The sequence below is a fragment of the Talpa europaea genome, assembly GCF_964194135.1.
Source record: "Talpa europaea genome assembly, chromosome: 3".
Taxonomy (NCBI): domain Eukaryota; kingdom Metazoa; phylum Chordata; class Mammalia; order Eulipotyphla; family Talpidae; genus Talpa; species Talpa europaea.
Window position 1 is genome coordinate 96,052,763 of NC_140069.1, and position 19,309 is coordinate 96,072,071.

Genomic DNA, 19,309 nt, shown 5'->3' on the forward strand with positions numbered 1-19,309 from the left:
CAGTTTATTTATTCACATGTTGAAGGACATCATGGTTGCTTCCAAGTTTGGACAGTTATGAATAAAAGCCCCTATAAATATGTGCAGATTTTTGAATGTGCATATAGCTTTTTAATAATAACAACCACTACCAACAAAAACACACATACAGCATATAGTGTTTTATACTCGCTTATCGGGAGTCAGCTAGTGGACTCTGCCTATGTTGGCTGGTCTCATTCATATGTCTGGGTATTGACTCTCAGCTGCTGTAATGTAGCTGTGACTATAGTGATTGGACAACACAGCTCTGCTGCATGTGTCTCATCCTTCAGCATGCTTGTGGAGTTCATGGTGAAGGGAGAGATTTAAGAAAGCAATTGTAAAGACACGAGTCTCTAACAGTGAGTATTACACTCTCTCCTACCTCATTCTATTTGCTCCATCAAGTCTTTATGGCCAAATCAGAGTCAGCAGAAGGCACTACGGAGTTGCATGGCAGTTAGTGCAGATACAGGAAGAGATAAAATAGAGCCCTATTTTGCGATCTACTAGTACCATGATGATCCCTCTTTTATGTAACTGTTGTGTTTGTTTTTCTTTTCAGAGACATTTTACAGTGTTTGCATTCAACTTTCCATCCTTGGATGCACTGAGCACCATCTATGGCCAGGTCCTTAGTTTCCATTTCCAGCAGCAAGCATTTTCTCCGGCCATTCTCAGGAGTGGCCCCACTTTGATTCAGGCAACAATAACGTTCCATCAGATGATGGCACAGAACTTTTTACCCACAGCTATTAAATTCCACTACCTCTTTAATCTGAGAGACCTTACAAACATCTTCCAGGTACCTTGATGGCTCTATGTCAGGCATTTTGGGCAGGGGAATGATCAGAGGAACAATATGGCATCCACTTACAGACCTTAGTTCAGAACTATGCTACTATTTTATATACTTTCATACTATAAAACTTCTCTATAAAGTAAGTATGGCAGGTTGGTTTGTCCTGTTTTATCAATGAGAGTAGTGGTTCCTCTAAGTTGTATAACAGCAGGTGCATGGCTAAAAGTCCAAACTCCCTATTTCATTTATTCTGTATAAATATTTGAGTGTTCTTTTGCACTGAGAGGGATAATTTGTCATTTTTTAATAAAGTATGTATGCAGTTTTTAAGCATACATCAAGAAAAATTATGATTTCTCAAATCTTTAGATTATTTTGGCTTGACAGTGACCCTTACTCTGTTTACCTTACTCTGTTTACCTAAAATGACAATGTTGATTTATATATTTGATTTAGAAAATAAATTCTAGAGAGGGAATTTAAAAAGAATTTTTAAATATTGAACAAGTATGATCTGTCCTATAGGTAAAAGTACTTGGGAGGATTATTTATGCCTTAGTGTTCTTTAGTGAGAAAGGTTTTAAACTGGTTCAATATGGAAACTTTGTGGGACTTCATATTTAGTCATTTTTGTTTCTGGATATTTTTATAACCATCTTTTCTACATTATTCGACAACTACCTCAAAACTATACCACCACACTGGATAGCAACTTCCTAAGAATATGGACTATTCCTTGTCATCTCTGAGTCTCTAGCATCTGCCTGAAAGATTGTGCTCTAAAGGGTTGTTTAAAAGTGGATTTTAAGAAGAAAAGAGAAAGAAGGCTGTGGGTGACTTGGCATGAGAGGCCTGCTGTGTCACTATCCACTCTAGTAGTCAACTGCACCTGACACCACAAATGGTTGTTTAGTCTGTTGTGGCACTCAAGGTGTTCTTGAGTCCAAAACAAACTGACTCTCCATGAGGAGTGAGTCTTTATGAATCCAAAATCCTGAAGGGCATGGTGTTGAGTGAGAGTGGGAGTTAAATCTTTAGGAACTGGTCCTGGGTCTTCCTGAGAGTAGACATTCAGGCAACTTCCTTTGTGTCTCCTAGTCACCTGTCAAACAAAAGTGTTAGACTAAGTGATATCAAAGGATTTGAGAATTAAAAAAAAAAAAACAAAAAACACCACTATGATCCTGTGACTTTCATGTTAGTTCTCTGGTGTTTGTTTTTGTAACCTTTACCTGTTGGAAGATGTAATAGGCACCAATTCCTGGATATTCCCTTTACTCAATAAATTGCTAAAGTCAGTGTATGGTTTAAGGAAATGTTTAAAGAAAATGTCTAGCAATGTCATCAGCTTCTGAATTTTTAATTTTTTTCTATCCTTCCTTTACAGGGGATCTTATTTGCTTCTCCTGAATGTTTAAAGGATCAAAATGATCTAATACGCCTCTGGCTTCATGAATCTTCTCGTGTTTATGGAGATAAACTTATAGACATGAAGGATTGTGATTTGTTTCAGAAAAAATTGCTGGAAACTGCTTATAAATGTTTCGATGTAAGTTTATGAATGTCAGAGGTCACTGTTTGCTTTGTCACCAATTGGTGTTAGGACAGAAGTAAGTGAGGCAGTAAGGGAACTGTGCCAGTGCTTAGCTTCTGAGACAGCTGTTGATTCCAGTGTATACTGGGTACAGTGTACATCCACTCACAGATTTCCCTGCAAGCTTCTGCCTGGCTAGGCCTCCAGAGGAACCATTCTGGATGACCGGCATGACCATACTTTTCTCTTTCTCCTCCTGCAGGGTGTAGAGAGCCATGTGCTACTCCAACAGCCTCTTATTTATTGCCACTTCGCTAATGGGGGAGAAGAGCCATGCTATATGCCAGTGAAGGACTGGGAGGTGCTGAAGATGGTTCTTACAGAGACATTAGACAACTACAATGAACTAAATGCTGCCATGCACCTAGTGTTATTTGAAGATGCCATGCAACATGTGTGAGTTGACTAATCATGATGCTTTTGCACAAAGTGGAGATGATTGGCTCTTTAAAATTGTTTTTTTCCCATAGCCCATACTTACCACTCTGTGAGCTCAATTCTTACCTATTTGCCATATAGTATAAAATTAACAGGTGACTCTAGTAACTATTATTGCTTGTCACAATCTTTTTTTTATTTTTTAAATATTTTTTAATTTTTATTTTCATATTTCCCATACAATTGCAATCCCGATTTTGACCCCATCCCTCCTTCCCCCCCGCAAAGAGTGTCTCTGGTTCATAGTTGTTTGTTGATTTTGATTTTTTTCTTTCATATAGTTATTCTTTCTCCTGGTCCATATTTAGGTTTTCTAGATTCCTGTTATGAGTGAGACCATCCGGTATTTTTCTTTTTCTTTCTGGCTTATTTTGCTGAGCATGATCCCTTCTAGCTCCATCCATGTTGCTGTAAATTGCATGTGTTTATCTTTTTTGAATGCTGAGTAATATTCCATGGTGTATATGTACCACATCTCCTTGATCCAGTCATCTGTTTTTGGGCATTTGGGTTGTTTCCAAAGCTTAGCTATTGTAAACAGTGCTGCTATAAACATAGGGGTGCAGGTGCTCTTTGGAATTGATGTTTCTGTGTCCTTTGGGTAAATACCTAGGAGTGGAATGGCTGGATCATATGGAAGCTCTATCTTTAGTAGGTTGAGGAATCTCCACACAGCTCTCCACAGTGGTTGGACCAGTTTGCACTCCCACCAGCAGTGCAGGAGAGTCCTTTCTCTCCACATCCTCGCCAACATTCGTTGTTGCTAGTTTTTTTAATATGTGCCATTCTCACTGGTGTGAGATGGTATCTCATGGTAGTTTTGATTTGCATTTCCCTGATTGCAAGTGTGCTTGTCACAATCGTAATAATAATGTCATGGCTAGGTATACTACATTCTAAAATTGCCAACACAGCTGTAATTTCAGATTATTTATTTCACTGTACCATTAGGTACAAATATTCAGAAAAAGGAAGACAGGTGACTTGTTCAAAGTTATAAAGTCTTTAAGTGAAAGAGACATGATGGACCAAGACTGATTTAATCATTTTTAAGCATGTTTTATCGGGTGCTCCCTGAGTACTAAGCAAGAACATTGCTAAACCTATTCAGTACTTTTGTGCGATATGAAAAAAAAAGAGGAGGCATGTTTTCCAGGTAGTAAATTAGAAAAAGGCCCTTGTCCTGGTGAAGAGATGGCTGACGAGGCTTTCACTCAGCTCCTCAGCCTTCATATAGTGCACTGTGTGACCTTCTGTGGCCCCCCTGCTGTCAGTGTTTTCAGTGCTGGGGAAACAGCAGCAAACAAGACAGCCCAGTCCCTTCTCTAGCTGAGCTGACACTAATGCAGATCGACATTTATAAGGACATAAACAAATAGCAATAGTGTATCAGGAAGCGGTGTCATGCTGAGAAATTCAATAGGTTGCTTCTGAGAAATGAAAAAAGTGGATTCCCGAAGAGGTATTAGGTATCTAATGTGAGGAGGTAACATTTAAGGTGAGATCTAAATGATGAGCAGAAATTAGGTGTGTAGAGGTCTGGAGAATATTCTAGGCTGAGAACAGATTTTATGTGTTCCTAAGGCTAACTGTTCAAAAAGGCTAGAGTCTGTCCGCTGCAGCATAGAGAAGTGGGGAGAATCATCTGTGACAAAGAGAAACAGGAACAGACCTTACTTATACAGTCTTTTTTTATAATCAGAGTAAGGGGTTTCAGTTTTATTCCAAGTGAAGTGAGAAGCTATTGGATGGATCTTAGCATGGGAATGAACTTATTTGAATAGTCTGAATACCTCACTATTGCTGCTGCTATGTGTCTTTATATCCAATTCTGCTTCCTGTTCACCTCCCTTTCTCACTGGTTGTATTTGCTAGAGAAGCTGTAATGAAGTGCCACAAACTAGGTAGTCTAGAAAAATAGGTGTTTTTTGTCTCACAGTTCTGTGGGCAAGAAGAATTGAATGAAGGTCTCCTAGGGCCCTGCTCCCTCTGAAGGTGCTAGGGAGACACTGCTACAGAATTCCCTTCCAGCTTCTGTTACTTTCTTGTCACATGGCAATGGAATAATGCCACACTTCACATGGCATTCTTGCTCTGTCCATATACAAATTTCTCCTTTGTATAGTGACAGCAGTTATATTGGATAAGCGGCTCACCCTGCTTCAGTATGATATCTTTACCAATCATTTCTGCAATGACCCCATTTCCAAGTTAGGTAACATTCTGTGGTACTAGGGTTTGGCGTGTCAACATACGAATTTGAATTGTAGTTGAAATTTTATCTCAGTGAATAATAATAATGGCCTTTCTAGTAAGTGATATTTGGGCAGAGATTAAAATAACGAAATCATGATTAAAAATAAATCAAAGACTTTGCAAGGAAGGGAATCCAAAATGAGGAAATGTGGAAAATTCAGTTTTTAGAAGAACTGCTCTTGGAAATGTTTACTAAGGTGTCCAAGAAAAACTTTACTGGTCTTCCAATTATCAGTTAATAAAAGCATGCAAAGTATTGATCATTTTACTGATCCCTTTGCAGTTGCCATTCTTATTATGCAAAGGAAGTTTTAGAATCTGATTGTTGGTGTTCAGTGAATGCATTAACACTATTTCTGGTTTTAATATAAGCTGACTGTGTGAAGGTCATGGCTCAGGTGGAAGAAACCTCCTACTGATGCTGAGGGAAAGAGTCTTCCCATATAATCTTCAAGCTAGAATTCCCAGTGGCCTCAAAGGGAAGGCTGTTTCTGTGATCGGGGATGACGAACTAGACGCTGATTTGCTCAGCATTAGAGAGGATTTAAGAACGTGTCTTTGAGTGTTGTAGACAGATTTTGCCACTTAGAGAATCTTGTGAGGTAAAATCTCAAAGCATGCATTAAAAAGAAATTGAAACCCTGCTTTGTAACTTGGGCTTGCACTTGTGTCAGGGTAATTTTACGACTTTCCCAAGGTGGTTTTGTTTTGTGGCCATATAAAGTAAAATTTTGTGTAAGACTGAGCTTGTAAAAATGACCTGTTTTTTCAGTTATTGAAGGTTCTCAGGAAATGCTCGACATACTGGTTCTGGTATAATTTACTTCCCAATTTCATTTAAAAAAAATTCTCTAAATGGATTTCATAAAAATCCACTTATGGATTATTATGGGCCAGATGTTTCAATTCATTTTAGAAAGGTAACCTAAAGCAAACATGATGATGTCCAGTTTTTAGCATTTGGATATTGACACGCTCATTTTTTTTGTTTCATGTTGCTTAGTATTTATAATGTTATTATGTCACCTTTCTTCAGCCAAACCCTTATTTTGATCATAACACCAAATTATTCCTAACTATAAAGTGTAATAGTATTAGTTCAAGCATTCATAATCTCTTGGATAATATAAAGGGTTCATTGACCTTGCTGAAAATTTCACTCTGATTCTGAGTGGTTTCAGTAAATTTGCTAGAGTCACAGAGAAAGCTTTAGTGGAAAGGAAGCAAGACTCATCTAAAGAGGCAAATGTTTAATCTGCTTGAAGAAAATTACAGATGAGATGTTTGTTGATCTAAACCAATCCATTCTTAATAAAGAAATTCCACTGGCAAGGCTAGATGACTCAGTGACATTCTCCTTTTGATTTCCTTGTAGTGGAAATTGGGATCTTTCTTGCTCTCAAACATATTTTAAGTTTTCCCAAAAGCATGTATATGTTTTCTTTATTGAGTTTTGGTGGAGGACAGTGAAGACAATCCAAAATGTTAGTAGCACGGGACCATTTGCCAGGCAAGCAGCGTGTGGGCAGATGCAGGCAGCCTCTTTGTTGTTTGATGGAGAACAGATGAATGAAGCCTAAAGGTTCAAAATAAAAATAGGAATTTAATGTCTAAATATTTAAGAAGCAAAACCAGCATGTCCCAGGGCTTTCTCTTCCAGGTGTCGCATCAGCCGGATCCTCAGGACCCCTCAGCGCCAGGCGCTCCTGATTGGGGTGGGTGGCAGTGGGAAGCAGAGCCTGTCCCGGCTGGCGGCTTACATTTGCGGCCTTGAGGTCTTTCAGATCACCCTCACCGAAGGTTTTGGAATCCAAGAATTTCAGGTGTGTAAAGGTGACAGGGAGTCTTATCCCCCCATGTGTCTGCCAAATAAGTGTAAACTAACCGTGTGATGGAGACTGGGGGAGGGGATAGGGAGAGGAGAAGGGCTTTAGAGAAGATAATTGTCTTTACCTGTTTACCTTTCATGATCGAATTAGTAAATTTCGACAACATTTTTGTAGGTTTAAAAGTCTATCAGCCTACAGACTTGGCCCAGGAAATATTTTGCTATTTAAACATGTTTTTACCTTTGCACTGACTCCATCTGATATTCATCAGTTTTAGTGCTCATGTGGGATGGAGAAGAAAAAAGATACTGCCTTTACAGGTGCAAACAGAATTATTCTGCTTTGGACAAAAATATGAAAATAAATTGTAATGGGAATACATTCAAGAATTTCACATGTTGTTAATTTTTGCTTTTAACCACAATAATACTTACAGAATAGTACTTAGAGTTTGTGGCAAGTGCTATTTAAAAATCAAATCACATACTTTCAATATGATTAAGTAAAACAAAATAACCCAAACAAAAACTGTTTTCAGTGAAACTGACAGTTGTTCTAATAATCACTGTGTTGCTTGACTGAGGCACTGTAGAATTCACCCTCACTCTGAGAAGGGAGCTTGCATCAGCAGACTGTTTCCATCCCTGTGCTCCATTAAACCACAAACATGACGCTCATCATTGTGTGCCAGGAATGGAGGTGATGTCATGCTGTTTGCCTCTAAAAAGGGGTCACTGACAGGAAAGAATATGTAAACAGAGGAAAAGTACCAAAAGCTGCTCTTGCATTATAGTTACTCAATTCTTCCCAGCACTCACACACATGCATCTAATGTGATCACATCAGCATTTTAACAAAACATGAGTGATGGCCTCCTTTCCTTACAGGTAGATCTTGCCAATTTGTACATCAGAACTGGAGCCAAGAACATGCCCACCGTGTTCCTGCTGACAGATGCCCAGGTTCTAGATGAGAGCTTTCTCGTGCTGATTAATGACTTGCTGGCATCAGGTGATTAAACCAACACATTTCTTGAAAGATCTTCCCCAGTGACAAATTATCTGTAGTTTCAGTGAACTTTAAAGAGAGATAATTTGTCTTTGAGATGTTTGCTGGGGCAGTCTTTGGGGAGAAACCTATAAACCTAACTAATTTGAGGTATATTGCTTTCTTAGTCTGCTTCCGAAAGGGAGGGATCTTCGAGGGGCCTTCAGTGATCAGTGTTAATCCTGCATGTACAATTTCAGGGGTGTGTTCATCATAGCTTTTCCTCAGTGTGTAGTGTAGCTTGTAAATGCAAAAAAAAAAATACATTTTTTATTGCAAACTTTGTCATTTAAGCTGAAATTGGTTTATAAATCACTTCCACTTAAAAAAGCATATGTAAATATGGGGGAAAAGTGAAATTAGAACTGATAATAACTGTTAGCTTTAGGGATTAGTGGCCAGGGGGAGTAACATTTTTCTCTAGCATTGACAAAATAAGTGTAGGAATAATATGTTATAATGAGTGATAACTTAATTGACAGTGTTTTTACTCCTAAACTGGCAGAAAATGATTTTAAAGTTTCCCTATAATTCCAAAGTACAGTCATATTTGCGAAGTAATGTTTAGAGTACTTTCACCTGTCAAATTTAAGTCCTTTCTTACTCAATTTAAAATATTCAAATTATCTTTATCTAATCTCAAAACTAATAAAAGAAATAAGCCTCCAAATTAGCTAAAAACTCTTACAATCAGGGGCCTCCCCTGGTGGCACAGCTGTTGAGCACTGGGTTGCGAGGCTGCCCACAGCCTCTGCGGCTCCAGTTCGATCCCTAGAGGGTCCCACAAAAAAAAAAAAAAAAAAAAAAAAAAACAACTCTTATAATCAAAAGCATATTTGGACCTATGAAAGACACTACCATCTTTTCCTGGCTAATTTAAAGAATTTCTTCTTTTTTTTTAATTTTTGATTTTATATAATTCTTACATCATTTTTCATTTTGCATTATCAATTTGGTTATATTCCCTGTACAATTGCATCCCCCTCTTATTTTGACCCTAGTCCTTCCTCTCCCCTTCCCTTCTTCCCCTCACACCACCCCTCCTCCCCGCCCCGTGTGTCTCTGGTTTATAGTTGCTTGTTGATTTTGATTTTTTACTTTGTATTAATTAGTTTTTTCCCTGGTCCCTTATTTAGGTTTTCTAAATTCCTGCTATGAGTGGGACCATCCAATATTTTTCTTTCTGACTTATTTCGCTGAGCATGATCCCTTCCATGTTGCTGCAAACTAAATGTGTTTATCTTTTTTGATTGCTGAGTAATATTCCATTGTGTATATGTACCACATCTTCTTGATCCAGTCATCTATTTTTGGGCATTTGGGTTGTTTCCATAGCTTAGCTATTGTAAGTTATGCTGCTATGAACATAGGGATGCAGTTGCAATTTGGAATTAATGTTTCTGTGTCATCATAAAGAGTTTCTTAACACACTTTAATTCATGGCACATATACTGGGCATAATCCCTGTATGTTGTCTGAAATGATATGGGGAAGTATGTTTAAAGTTGTAACAAAAAATTCAACATTGTGGAATTTAGTAGAAATTTTACTTGTAATTTTCTAAAAAAATAAGAAATAATCTGGGAAAAAAGCCATCTAAAATTTAAATTATGATGTTCTCTCAGAAACTTTCCTCATTCTTTTGGGGGCAGGAGAAATCCCAGATTTGTTCAGTGATGAAGATGTGGACAAGATAATTTCTGGGATTCGTAATGAAGTTCGTAGTCTGGGCATGGTGGATTCAAGAGAAAACTGTTGGAAATTCTTTCTGGCCAGGGTACAACTGCAACTCAAAGTAAGAAATGCTAGTTTTACTTATACATAATTTAAAGCCTGCTGTTGAAACCATGATGCAAGTTCTAAATATGATTATCATTCATATTAGCTCACATTTCAGTCATGCATTTTGTAAAGATATTTGCTTTATTTTGTTTACAAGCCCGTGTCTGGAATGTGTCTTCCTAAGGTTGTCTGTGATGACAGCTTCTATAAAGCATTGTGCTGAAGCAAATTATGTAAGAGCTGCATTGTCCATACCTTGTAATAAGTGGATGAGTAAAGCTGCACTGTACAGTGTATGTTTGGAGAAACCCAAGATTGTTGTAACACAGAGGTCTGGATCATAGAGTTCTTATTGAAAGAATGAGGTGGATCAGGCAGGGAAAGTAAGTTGTGATGAGGCAAGCAGTTTGTAAATCATTAAGAAAGGAGGGGGAGAATTTTGAATCAAGGAAGCAACCATTATTTCAGAACTTCAGGACAAATAATTGAGGCGTATAACTCATATGTTCCGAGGCTTAACCTGAAGTTCTTCCCCATAGATGACTCTTTGCTATCGTATAGCATGTGGGATATAATCCAGCCAAGTAACAGCAACAATAAAGGTCAAGCATTTTTTAAAAATAAATACCCCAGACTCATAGCAAGAAGACATTTTAAATAAGCTGTATCCATGCTTTCTAGTATAGAAATGGTACTGACCTACGAAAGTTACTTCCTAGCTACTTGTAGTATTCTGTGTCTGTTAAGTTCATAGCAGGCCCTGGGGCTGCTGCAGAACCTGGTGTACACAGGACAGGGGATGAGGCACTAGCCAGGAGTGTTCCTCTGCCTGGAGGCTAAAGAACAGAGTAATCTGTAAGATTCTCTTTGTCCTCCTATTTCAAATTTCAATTTAATCTTACTGAGAAATTCTGAGCTGGGCTTAGGAGATCATTTGCCCATTTTCCCACCAAAAATATGACTAAGGATATGTTTGTCATGTGGTAACAAGGCTGGGGAGATCTTCCTGTTGGATGGTGGTATATTTGGATCATATTTTCTTTATGAAATGGGAGAATGAGTAGAGCAATAGAATTTAAGAGAGTATTGTTATAAATCACTGCTTGTTAGTTCCTCAGAGCATCAGAATCAGCATCACTTAGAAGCTTATTAGGAATGCAAAATTTCCAGTCCCATCCCAGACTCTTGAATCAGAAACTTTATAAACTCTGGGTGGGACCCAGCAATCTGTCCTAACAAACTCTCCAGGTATTTTGAGGAATGCTGAAATTTGAGGGCCATTGTTAGAAATAATGCCAGAATGAGCATTCTTTATATGTTCTTCTATGTACAACTTTGCTTGCTTTTGTAGGAAAAATTCCTAGAAGGGGAATGCTAGGTTTAATAGTAATAGCTTGTAGTGGTTTTAAAATATGCTTGCATATTTTTTATGCTCTTCTGACTCACAGATGGGTCTCCATGTCCTCCCCTTGAATCTGCATAGATTTATGACTGCATTACTAACAGGATAGCACAATACTGAATAATTTCTGATGCTAAGCTGTAAAGGATTTGCTTTTTTATTAGATTGAACATGTACTTTTGTTCTTAAAATTTCTATGTGCTTTTTTTTAAAGATTTACTTATGCATACAAAAATTTATGCATACAAAACGTATTTATTTATGCATACAAAAAAGAGGTGCAGGGAGGTGAGAGAATTCACCAGAGACAGAGTGGGGAGCTGAACAGGTGGATCTACTGAATTATACTGCTTAGGGAAGCAGTGGGCAATAGAAGAGAGGTCTGCTGTGCCATGTGGGTCACCTCATGGTCAGGGATTGAACTCATGCTGCAGTGGCTGTACATAGCTTCATAGCTCTGAGACTTAACCTCTTGCACTACCAGGGAGGCCCCTTCATGTATTTTTTAAACAAGACTTGACTTTTAAAGTTTTTTCAACTTTTATTGAGAAAAAACTGACATTTCACTGTTTAATTTTCAGGCATACAACATGATGGCTTGATTTATATATGTTGTGAAATGATTACTACAGTAGGTTCAGTTAACATCCATCTTCTTGTATAGACATAATAAAAAAAAAAAAGAAAAAACATCCCCCTCGTGACCAGAATGCTTAGGATTTACTGAACAACTTTATACCATACAACACTGTTAGCTATCGTTATCATGTGGTACATTGTAGCTCTAGTAATTACCTTATAACTGAAAGTTTTTACCTTTTGACTCCCTTCCTCCAATCCTACCCCCATCCTCTATCTCTGAGAACCATGAGTTCGATCTCTTTGTCTGTAAGTTTGATCTCTTTGTAAGTTTGGCTTTGTTGTTGTTGTTGTTGATTTTATTTATTTATTTTTTAATTTGTTTATTTATTTATACAAGCACTGGGTACAGTCAGAAGCGCAGGAGGGTGAGAGAATTCACCAGAGCCAGAGCGGGGAGCAGAGCAGGCAGAAGGACCAAAGTACACTGCTGAGGGGAGCAGCGGGCGGCAGGAGAGGTCTGCGCGCCATGTGGGACCCTCCTCCGGTGGCCGGGGAGCAGCCGGGGATCAAACCGGCGCTGCAGAGGCTGCAGGCAGCTTCGCAACCCAGCGCTCAACTGCTGCGCCACCGGGGAGGCCCGTTGTTGTTGATTTTAGATCCCACATAAAAGTGAGACCTACAGTATTTGTCTTTCTCTGACTTATTTTACTTAGCTTATTGGCTTCAAGGTCCATCCATATTATCACACATAGTAAGGTTTCCTTCTTTTTTAAGGCTGAATAACTCCATTGTTTGTGTGATATGTGGGCTTGGGGGTGTGTGTGTGTGTGTGTGTGTGTCTTAGTGTTTTTATTTCCTTTGGATATTTCCAACCATAGACTTTCTAGATCATATAGTAGTTCTTTATTTTTTAATGAATCTCTAGTTTTCCATAGTGACTACACCAACTTATCGTCCTACTAACGGTGTTTGTGGATTCCCTTTTCTCTGCATACAGAGCAGCATTTATTTTGGCTTGTTTTTTTTTAAAGATTTATTTATGCATACAAGAGCTGGGCTACAGGCTAGAGGTGTGGAAGGTGAGAGGATTCACCAGAAACAGAGTAGGAAACAGAACATGCAGATTCTCTTGTCTTTTTGATGTTGGTCATTCTAACAGGCGTGAGGTGTTATCTCATTGTTTTTCTAATGACTAGTGATGTTAAGCACTTTTTATGTACCTGTTCACCTTTTGTGTATCTTCCTTGGAGAAATGTCTACTCAGGTCTTCTATCCATGTTTCAGTTGAGTGGTTTTTTTCCTCTTGAGTAGTTCTTCATGTGTTTTGGATATCATAGATGTGTGATTTATAAATATTTTTCCCATTCCATAGGTTGCCTTTTCACTTTTTTGAAGGTTTCTTTGGCTGTGTAGAAACTTTTAAGTTTGATGTAGTCCCACTTGTTTATTTTTTTATGTAGTTGCTATGCTTGAGCTTTCATATTCAAGAAATCATTACCAAGACCTATGTCAAGGAGCTCTTTTCCTATGTATTCTTTTTTTTTTTTCCCCAAGATTTATTTATTTATTTATACAAGCACTGGGTACAGTTAGAAGTGCGGGAGGGTGAGAGAATTCACCAGAGCAGAGAGCAGAACAGGCAGAGTGACAAAACACACCACTGAGGGGAGCAGCAGGCACGGCAGGAGAGGTCTGTCGCACCATGTGGGACCCTCGCCAGCGGCCGGGGATCGAACTGGAACTGCAGAGGCTGAGGGCAGCTTCACAGCCCAGCGCTCAACTGCTGTGCCACCAGGCGAGGCCCGTGTATTCTTTAAAGGGCTTTCTTTGATTTAGTTTAAAGCAGTGTAAAACAAGCATCCATTTTTATTCTTTTACATGTGAGTATTCAATTATCCCAGCACCACCTAGTGAAGATTATTTTTGAGTAGTTGCTGTTTTTCTTGTGAAAGAGAGCAAAGTTAGGAACAACCTATGTCACCATCCTGGTGACACCACATTCTAGAAGACTCAAGAGTTGCATTTCTACTAAGCATTTAGTCCTCTTGTATCTCTAATACATTTTTCCTATTCTGTTATTGGTCTTTTAGATGTACATATGGCACTGGTTTCTAACTTTAAAGCTTTAAAAAACTTTCCTATTAGTGGTTTTTCCTTAATGGATTTGGATTTATTAAAAATTTGGGAAATAATTTTCTCTCCAGAATTATAGAATTTCACAAACATCAGTTGGAACTCAATTGTTCAACTGAAATAAATAGGAGACTATCTGACAAAGAGTATCTTAAAGCTTCCTCCCTTGTTGAGTCCAGACTAGCTCAGTAATGCCCCTGGAGACCCATGCTTTCTGGCCTTTTTCTTCTGCCAGGGGTCCTCCTGATGCACCCTGCCTCACGGTAACAAGATAGGTGCAGTAGGGTTTCTATTCAAGCAGGAGAAAGAAGATTTGGGGGCTGTTTGTATCAAGAAATTGAAACTTCCCCCATCCCCAAAATTCTAAGCCGATGTCTTACTGAGCCTAAGTATGTCACAGACAACTCTACTTCCCAGGGAATCTGGGGAAGTAAACATTTGATCTTGTCATATGACCTTTATGAATAAAATCAGAAAAGGATTTTGGAATAGCAGTTTACAGATCATCCTAGGCCTGTATGCCTTCATACCTTGTGTTTGTAATTTTACTACATCTGGAATACATTTATTACTAAATGTGCTAAGAGGTGAGTTGAGAGATTACAGTTTACTTTTTCCTAAAATCTCAATATCATGCATTTTTTTCCTCACTGATTTAAATTACCGCTTTTTAGTCTATGCCAAATAACATATTGTGTCTGTTTCCAAATGCTCTATTTTCTTCACAAGTCTCTACTATTGATCCCAGCCATGAACTGTATAAATTACTAAAGTTCTAGTGTGCATTTTAATATCAAGCATCTAATTACTCTTTCTTGTCTAGTTTTCTTTGTTCTTACATGTTTATGCATCTCGATAAACATCAGAATCATTTTGTCAAATTCTGAACACATTCCATTTTAATTTTTATTGAAATCATATTAAATGCTTATATTAGAGAGGATTTAATCTTTATGATAGGAAATCTCCTGTAGAAGGGATATTTCATAAAGCTTTCTGGTGCTGTACTATTGGCATATAGAATAATTAATGATTTTCACTTTTATAACCAGCTACTTTTACTGCATCTCTGATTGTATGTTTGTTGGTTGATATCATGTAACCTGTAGGTAATATTTTCCTTGCCTAGGATTCTGTTTATCTGCTTTCTTCCCTCATTGCATTAGTAAATAGTACAGAATAATATTACATTGTTATGGTAATGTGGGAATTTGTTTTGATTAGCTATTATGTCTTATATTAGCTTCTGATTCAGGATCTATATTTGCAAAGAAATGTCTTTACAGTATTACATTTTTTGTATATTCCCTTTGAGTCTATGCTTAGGCAGTGCTTGCCAAAACTGAGATCAGTTTTTTTATTCATCATTATTATTGTCTAATTCTTTTGTTAGGCTCACATTTACGTCTATACAAGCTAGAATTTATCCTGGAATTATATGTGGGTCATTTTCCCTGCATTGTCATAGGATTATTAATTGAAAAAAAGCATCTCCTTGCTATGCAAATGAGTAAGAGGTTTCTTTTTTAATTTGCTGCTGTTGTTATTTAATGCTAAAGAAGAGCAATAGGGTATCTCCGTCAAACTCTCCTGATCTTGTCACTTAATTTGCTGCCTCCTGAGAAAGGTTAGTGGCTAGCACCTTTATCTGAGGGAGAACTACCACACCATAAAAATGGGTCACCTTTTAGCTAGGAAATGGCAGCTTCTTTCTTTTTAAGACATATCTTGCCCTCAAATTCCTGGAGTTGTTGTTTTGTAAAGTATATTGGATTGCTCTGTTCATTTCAAATATCATGATATTCACCAGTATGTACTAAAGACTGTGAAGTTTTGATGAGCTGATACCTCCTTTGCATATGTTTCTAACTGGGCAACCTGGGAAGCTAAATGTGTTACATGGGTTGGTGAGCACACCTGGCAGGTCAAGCTAAATGATGTGAAGTTGCCACCCCATTACCCATGCTCACCACCCAAAGCCAGGTCCCATTTGGAATGCAGGGACAGTGAGAACCTGTTGGCATGCAAAATGTGACCTCTGAATCCCACAGAGCAGTTCCCATTAACGATCAGATGTGTGTCCTTGGATTGCCTGAAATAAGCCAATGAATAAATGCCAGATGCCTTCCCTCCCTCACAGTTGGATATGTGCATCTTTTCCTATGTAATTCACAAAATTCGAGTTGCAAGTACTTTCATGCTCCCCCCTGTTGACTTTAGTGAACCCCAAAACTTTGCTTACTTGTCTTCCTTCCTGTCCTTCTAATGCCACAGGACAAAGAACACTTGCTATGTATGGAGCAGCCCGACTCTTTCCCCAAATTATAGATATCTATCATTATCTGTCTATCTGTCTAGCTAGCTAGCTGTTATCTAGCTATCTATCTCTACCTAACTACCCACCTATGTATCTAGGAGGGGAGGGAGAGGGAACCGTTTCAGACAGTGTAAGAAATACATATTCATTGTAGAGAAGCTAACCTCACAGAAACATATGAAGAAAATAAAACCTAAGCTTAGTTATATCGCCTAGAAATAATTACTACTGATAACATATTGATGCTTCCTTCCAGTTTTTCATATGTATATAAATGCATACTAGGCACATATTCAGAACTTACTGTTTTTTTCACGTCTCTATTTTCTTTACCTCACTCTTTGCCTTTTTGATTACAAGTCTCCCCTCCCAGAAAAAATATCAAACAATTCCAAAAATTTGGGGTATAGAGTGAAATATTTTAACTCAGATGCATTGTTCTGAATAACCATTTATATACAACCTTTATCCATTCATACTCTTTGTGAATTTTCCTATTTTTAATTTTTTATTTGTTTGTAAGAACTCTTTACATACCTGAATATATTCATATGTCCATAATGTCCTTGTCTGTTTCACATGTTGCCAGTTTTTCTCAAAGTTCACCATGAGTCTGTTAACTTTGTTTACTATGATTTCTGTCTCTTTATAGGAATTAAAAATTTGTCAAGTTTTTCCTTTATGGGTTTTGTGTAGAAGACTTTTTTAGGAAGCATTTCCACTCTCCAGTGTGTAAAAATAACACATTTAGTCATTTAAATTTATTCATTTTCCTTTATAAGTACCACACTGCTTTATTGCTTTAGACTGTTAAGGTGGCTTTTATACCCCCTTCCCAATTGTCCCAACTCCATTTATTTTATATATAGAATCGCTTCACCACTGAGATAGGCAATATATTCTGTAATCTAGTAGAGCAATATCCCCTTCCTCTTTTACATTTATTTACATAAGTTTCCAGATGAACTATGAAAGCAGCTTAACATTTAAAAGAAATCCAATGAGTATAATATAGAGTAGGGCCTCCCTGGTGGTTGGTACAAGGTGAGGCACAGCACTGTGAGGCTATCCACAGCCACTGCGGCATGAGTTCGATCCCCAGACAGAGAAGTGACCCACATGGCACAGCAGACCTCTCCTGACTCCCCCACTGCTCCCCTCAGCAGTGTGTTTCAGTCGGTCTGCCCGTTCTGTTCCCCACTCTGTCTCTGGCGCATCATCTCACCCCCCTCCCATACCTCTGGCCTGCACCCCAGTTCTTGTATCCATAAATAAATACATTTTTTAAAAAAGAATATAGAGTAGGTTGAGGATGATGAATATATTTACAGTATTGAATGTTTCCATTAATTCACCTATACTGTATTATTATTAAGTCTTGTTCCTTGATTATAAGTCCTTTGTCAATATTCTCTTTGTCCAAATGTCTTTTGATGTTCTCACCCCTTTTTTATTCTGTACGGGCTGTAGAATCACTTTCTCAAGCTCTGCTAATCCTGTTGAAAATTATTAGAATTGCCACAAGTTTGTTAATAAATGTAGGGAAAATAAACATCTTGAAACAGTTGTTCTCCTCCAGGAATGTGGTACATTTCTTTATTTAGTCAAAATGTCTTTATTGACCTTCAGTAAAGCACTTAGCTACTTTCACAATGTTTTTACACATTGCTTATTAAGCTCTTTTTCTCAATATTTTTAAAATTACTTTTGGCTCTTGCCAAATTTTCTAGTTGACCACCCATTGTATAGAGGGAGGAAATGATATTTACTTGTTTGCTTGCTTGTTTGTTTATGAGCCAACTCATTGAATCCTCATTAATTTCCAATAGATTTTGCATTTTGTTCTTTAGGGTTTCCTAACTAGACAGTCATATCATTTTTTAAAATGGTTCTATTTAAATCTTTTTTGATTTTTTATTGAAGTGACTTTGGCTTACAATGCTGCCTATGACATAGGGGACAGATTCACACCTTTTGAGATGTATGCGACACACCACAGATACTACCAGAGCACTCATAATCCTTTGCTGAAGTTTGGTGAAATATTGGCTTAAGATATTTTAATGTTTTTAGAGAGAGGTGTTACATTTTAACCATTCCCATTCTTACATAAATCTCCTTGTCTTATTTTCTTTCATCCTGGTTTGTTCTCTTATTATGGGTTTTTGTCATTTTATTTCCTTGCAGTGTCTTGAGAGTATGAAGCAGATTTTTATCACTTCCTTTAGTTTCTGGTATCAAATTAACTTCAGAGTAATTATCTTCCTTTCACTCTGCAGGAGACTTTTTAATTTTTTTTTAATTTTGTATTATTTTCCCCTCAGGCCACAGTTAGACATTTTTCTTCTTCTTAGATGAAAGAGAGAGCAATTCATATCTGGAGTTTTACAATAGATAGGTGGGCGATGTGCTCTTGACTCACATAGTAGTTCATCTGGCAGCATGACCATCTCAACAAAAATGTGCAGCCAGTGAACACAGTAGCACACAGCATAAGGCAAAAGACTTAGTACTAACAGAAGCACTTTTCATGCTACATGGTCTTGTATAAAATGCTCAAATACTGGCTCATTCAGTCAAAAGGAGATGACACAAAACCTCATGCTTGCATGATATAAAGTCAAGTATTTTCAGACTACAGCTGGTTGACAGTCACAGCACCCCAATTCCTTCCCTTCCTTGTGGACAGCCACCTAGTATAACTTTAGCAATAAGAGGTGTCATCTATCCCTTTTGCCCTTCATTCGGACATTTGTATTGATGGAGGATAAGAAATATTCTGAAGGCTAGTGTTTCCAGTGTTGGCCTAGTGTTTTGCTTGTCAGGACCATATCTCTGAATATAGGGCCATGGGTCCTGTGCTCTCATTTTCTGGTATTATTTGACACAAGTAGAAAGAATTTCAGAGAGCGATGAATAACTCAGCCTTTTACTATGTATCTGAGGTCCACTGTCTTTAAATTTTCTCCAAGAAGCAAAACCTAAAAAAAAAAAATAAGACACAAATATCAATATTTTATTTAGCCCAGTTTTTTTTTTTTTATTGCAGATGACTTCACTTATAGTGGAATACAGAGAAACAAAACCAAGGGGACTGATATAACCA

The 19,309-nt window shown here is 37.8% G+C and overlaps 1 protein-coding gene across 1 annotated transcript in view; it reads left to right on the forward strand.

The window, feature by feature from the left end:
- The window catches only part of DNAH11 (dynein axonemal heavy chain 11), a gene marked incomplete at its 5' end in the record, with an annotated part of 290,362 nt that overhangs the window by 157,058 nt on the left and 113,995 nt on the right, over window positions 1-19,309 (forward strand). Inside the window, 6 exons of the mRNA XM_084230443.1 lie at window positions 587-826; window positions 2,211-2,372; window positions 2,620-2,813; window positions 6,772-6,934; window positions 7,828-7,951; window positions 9,640-9,782. Of these exons, the coding sequence (XP_084086569.1) occupies window positions 587-826; window positions 2,211-2,372; window positions 2,620-2,813; window positions 6,772-6,934; window positions 7,828-7,951; window positions 9,640-9,782 (1,026 nt within the window). The remainder of the gene's footprint in view (window positions 1-586; window positions 827-2,210; window positions 2,373-2,619; window positions 2,814-6,771; window positions 6,935-7,827; window positions 7,952-9,639; window positions 9,783-19,309) is intronic.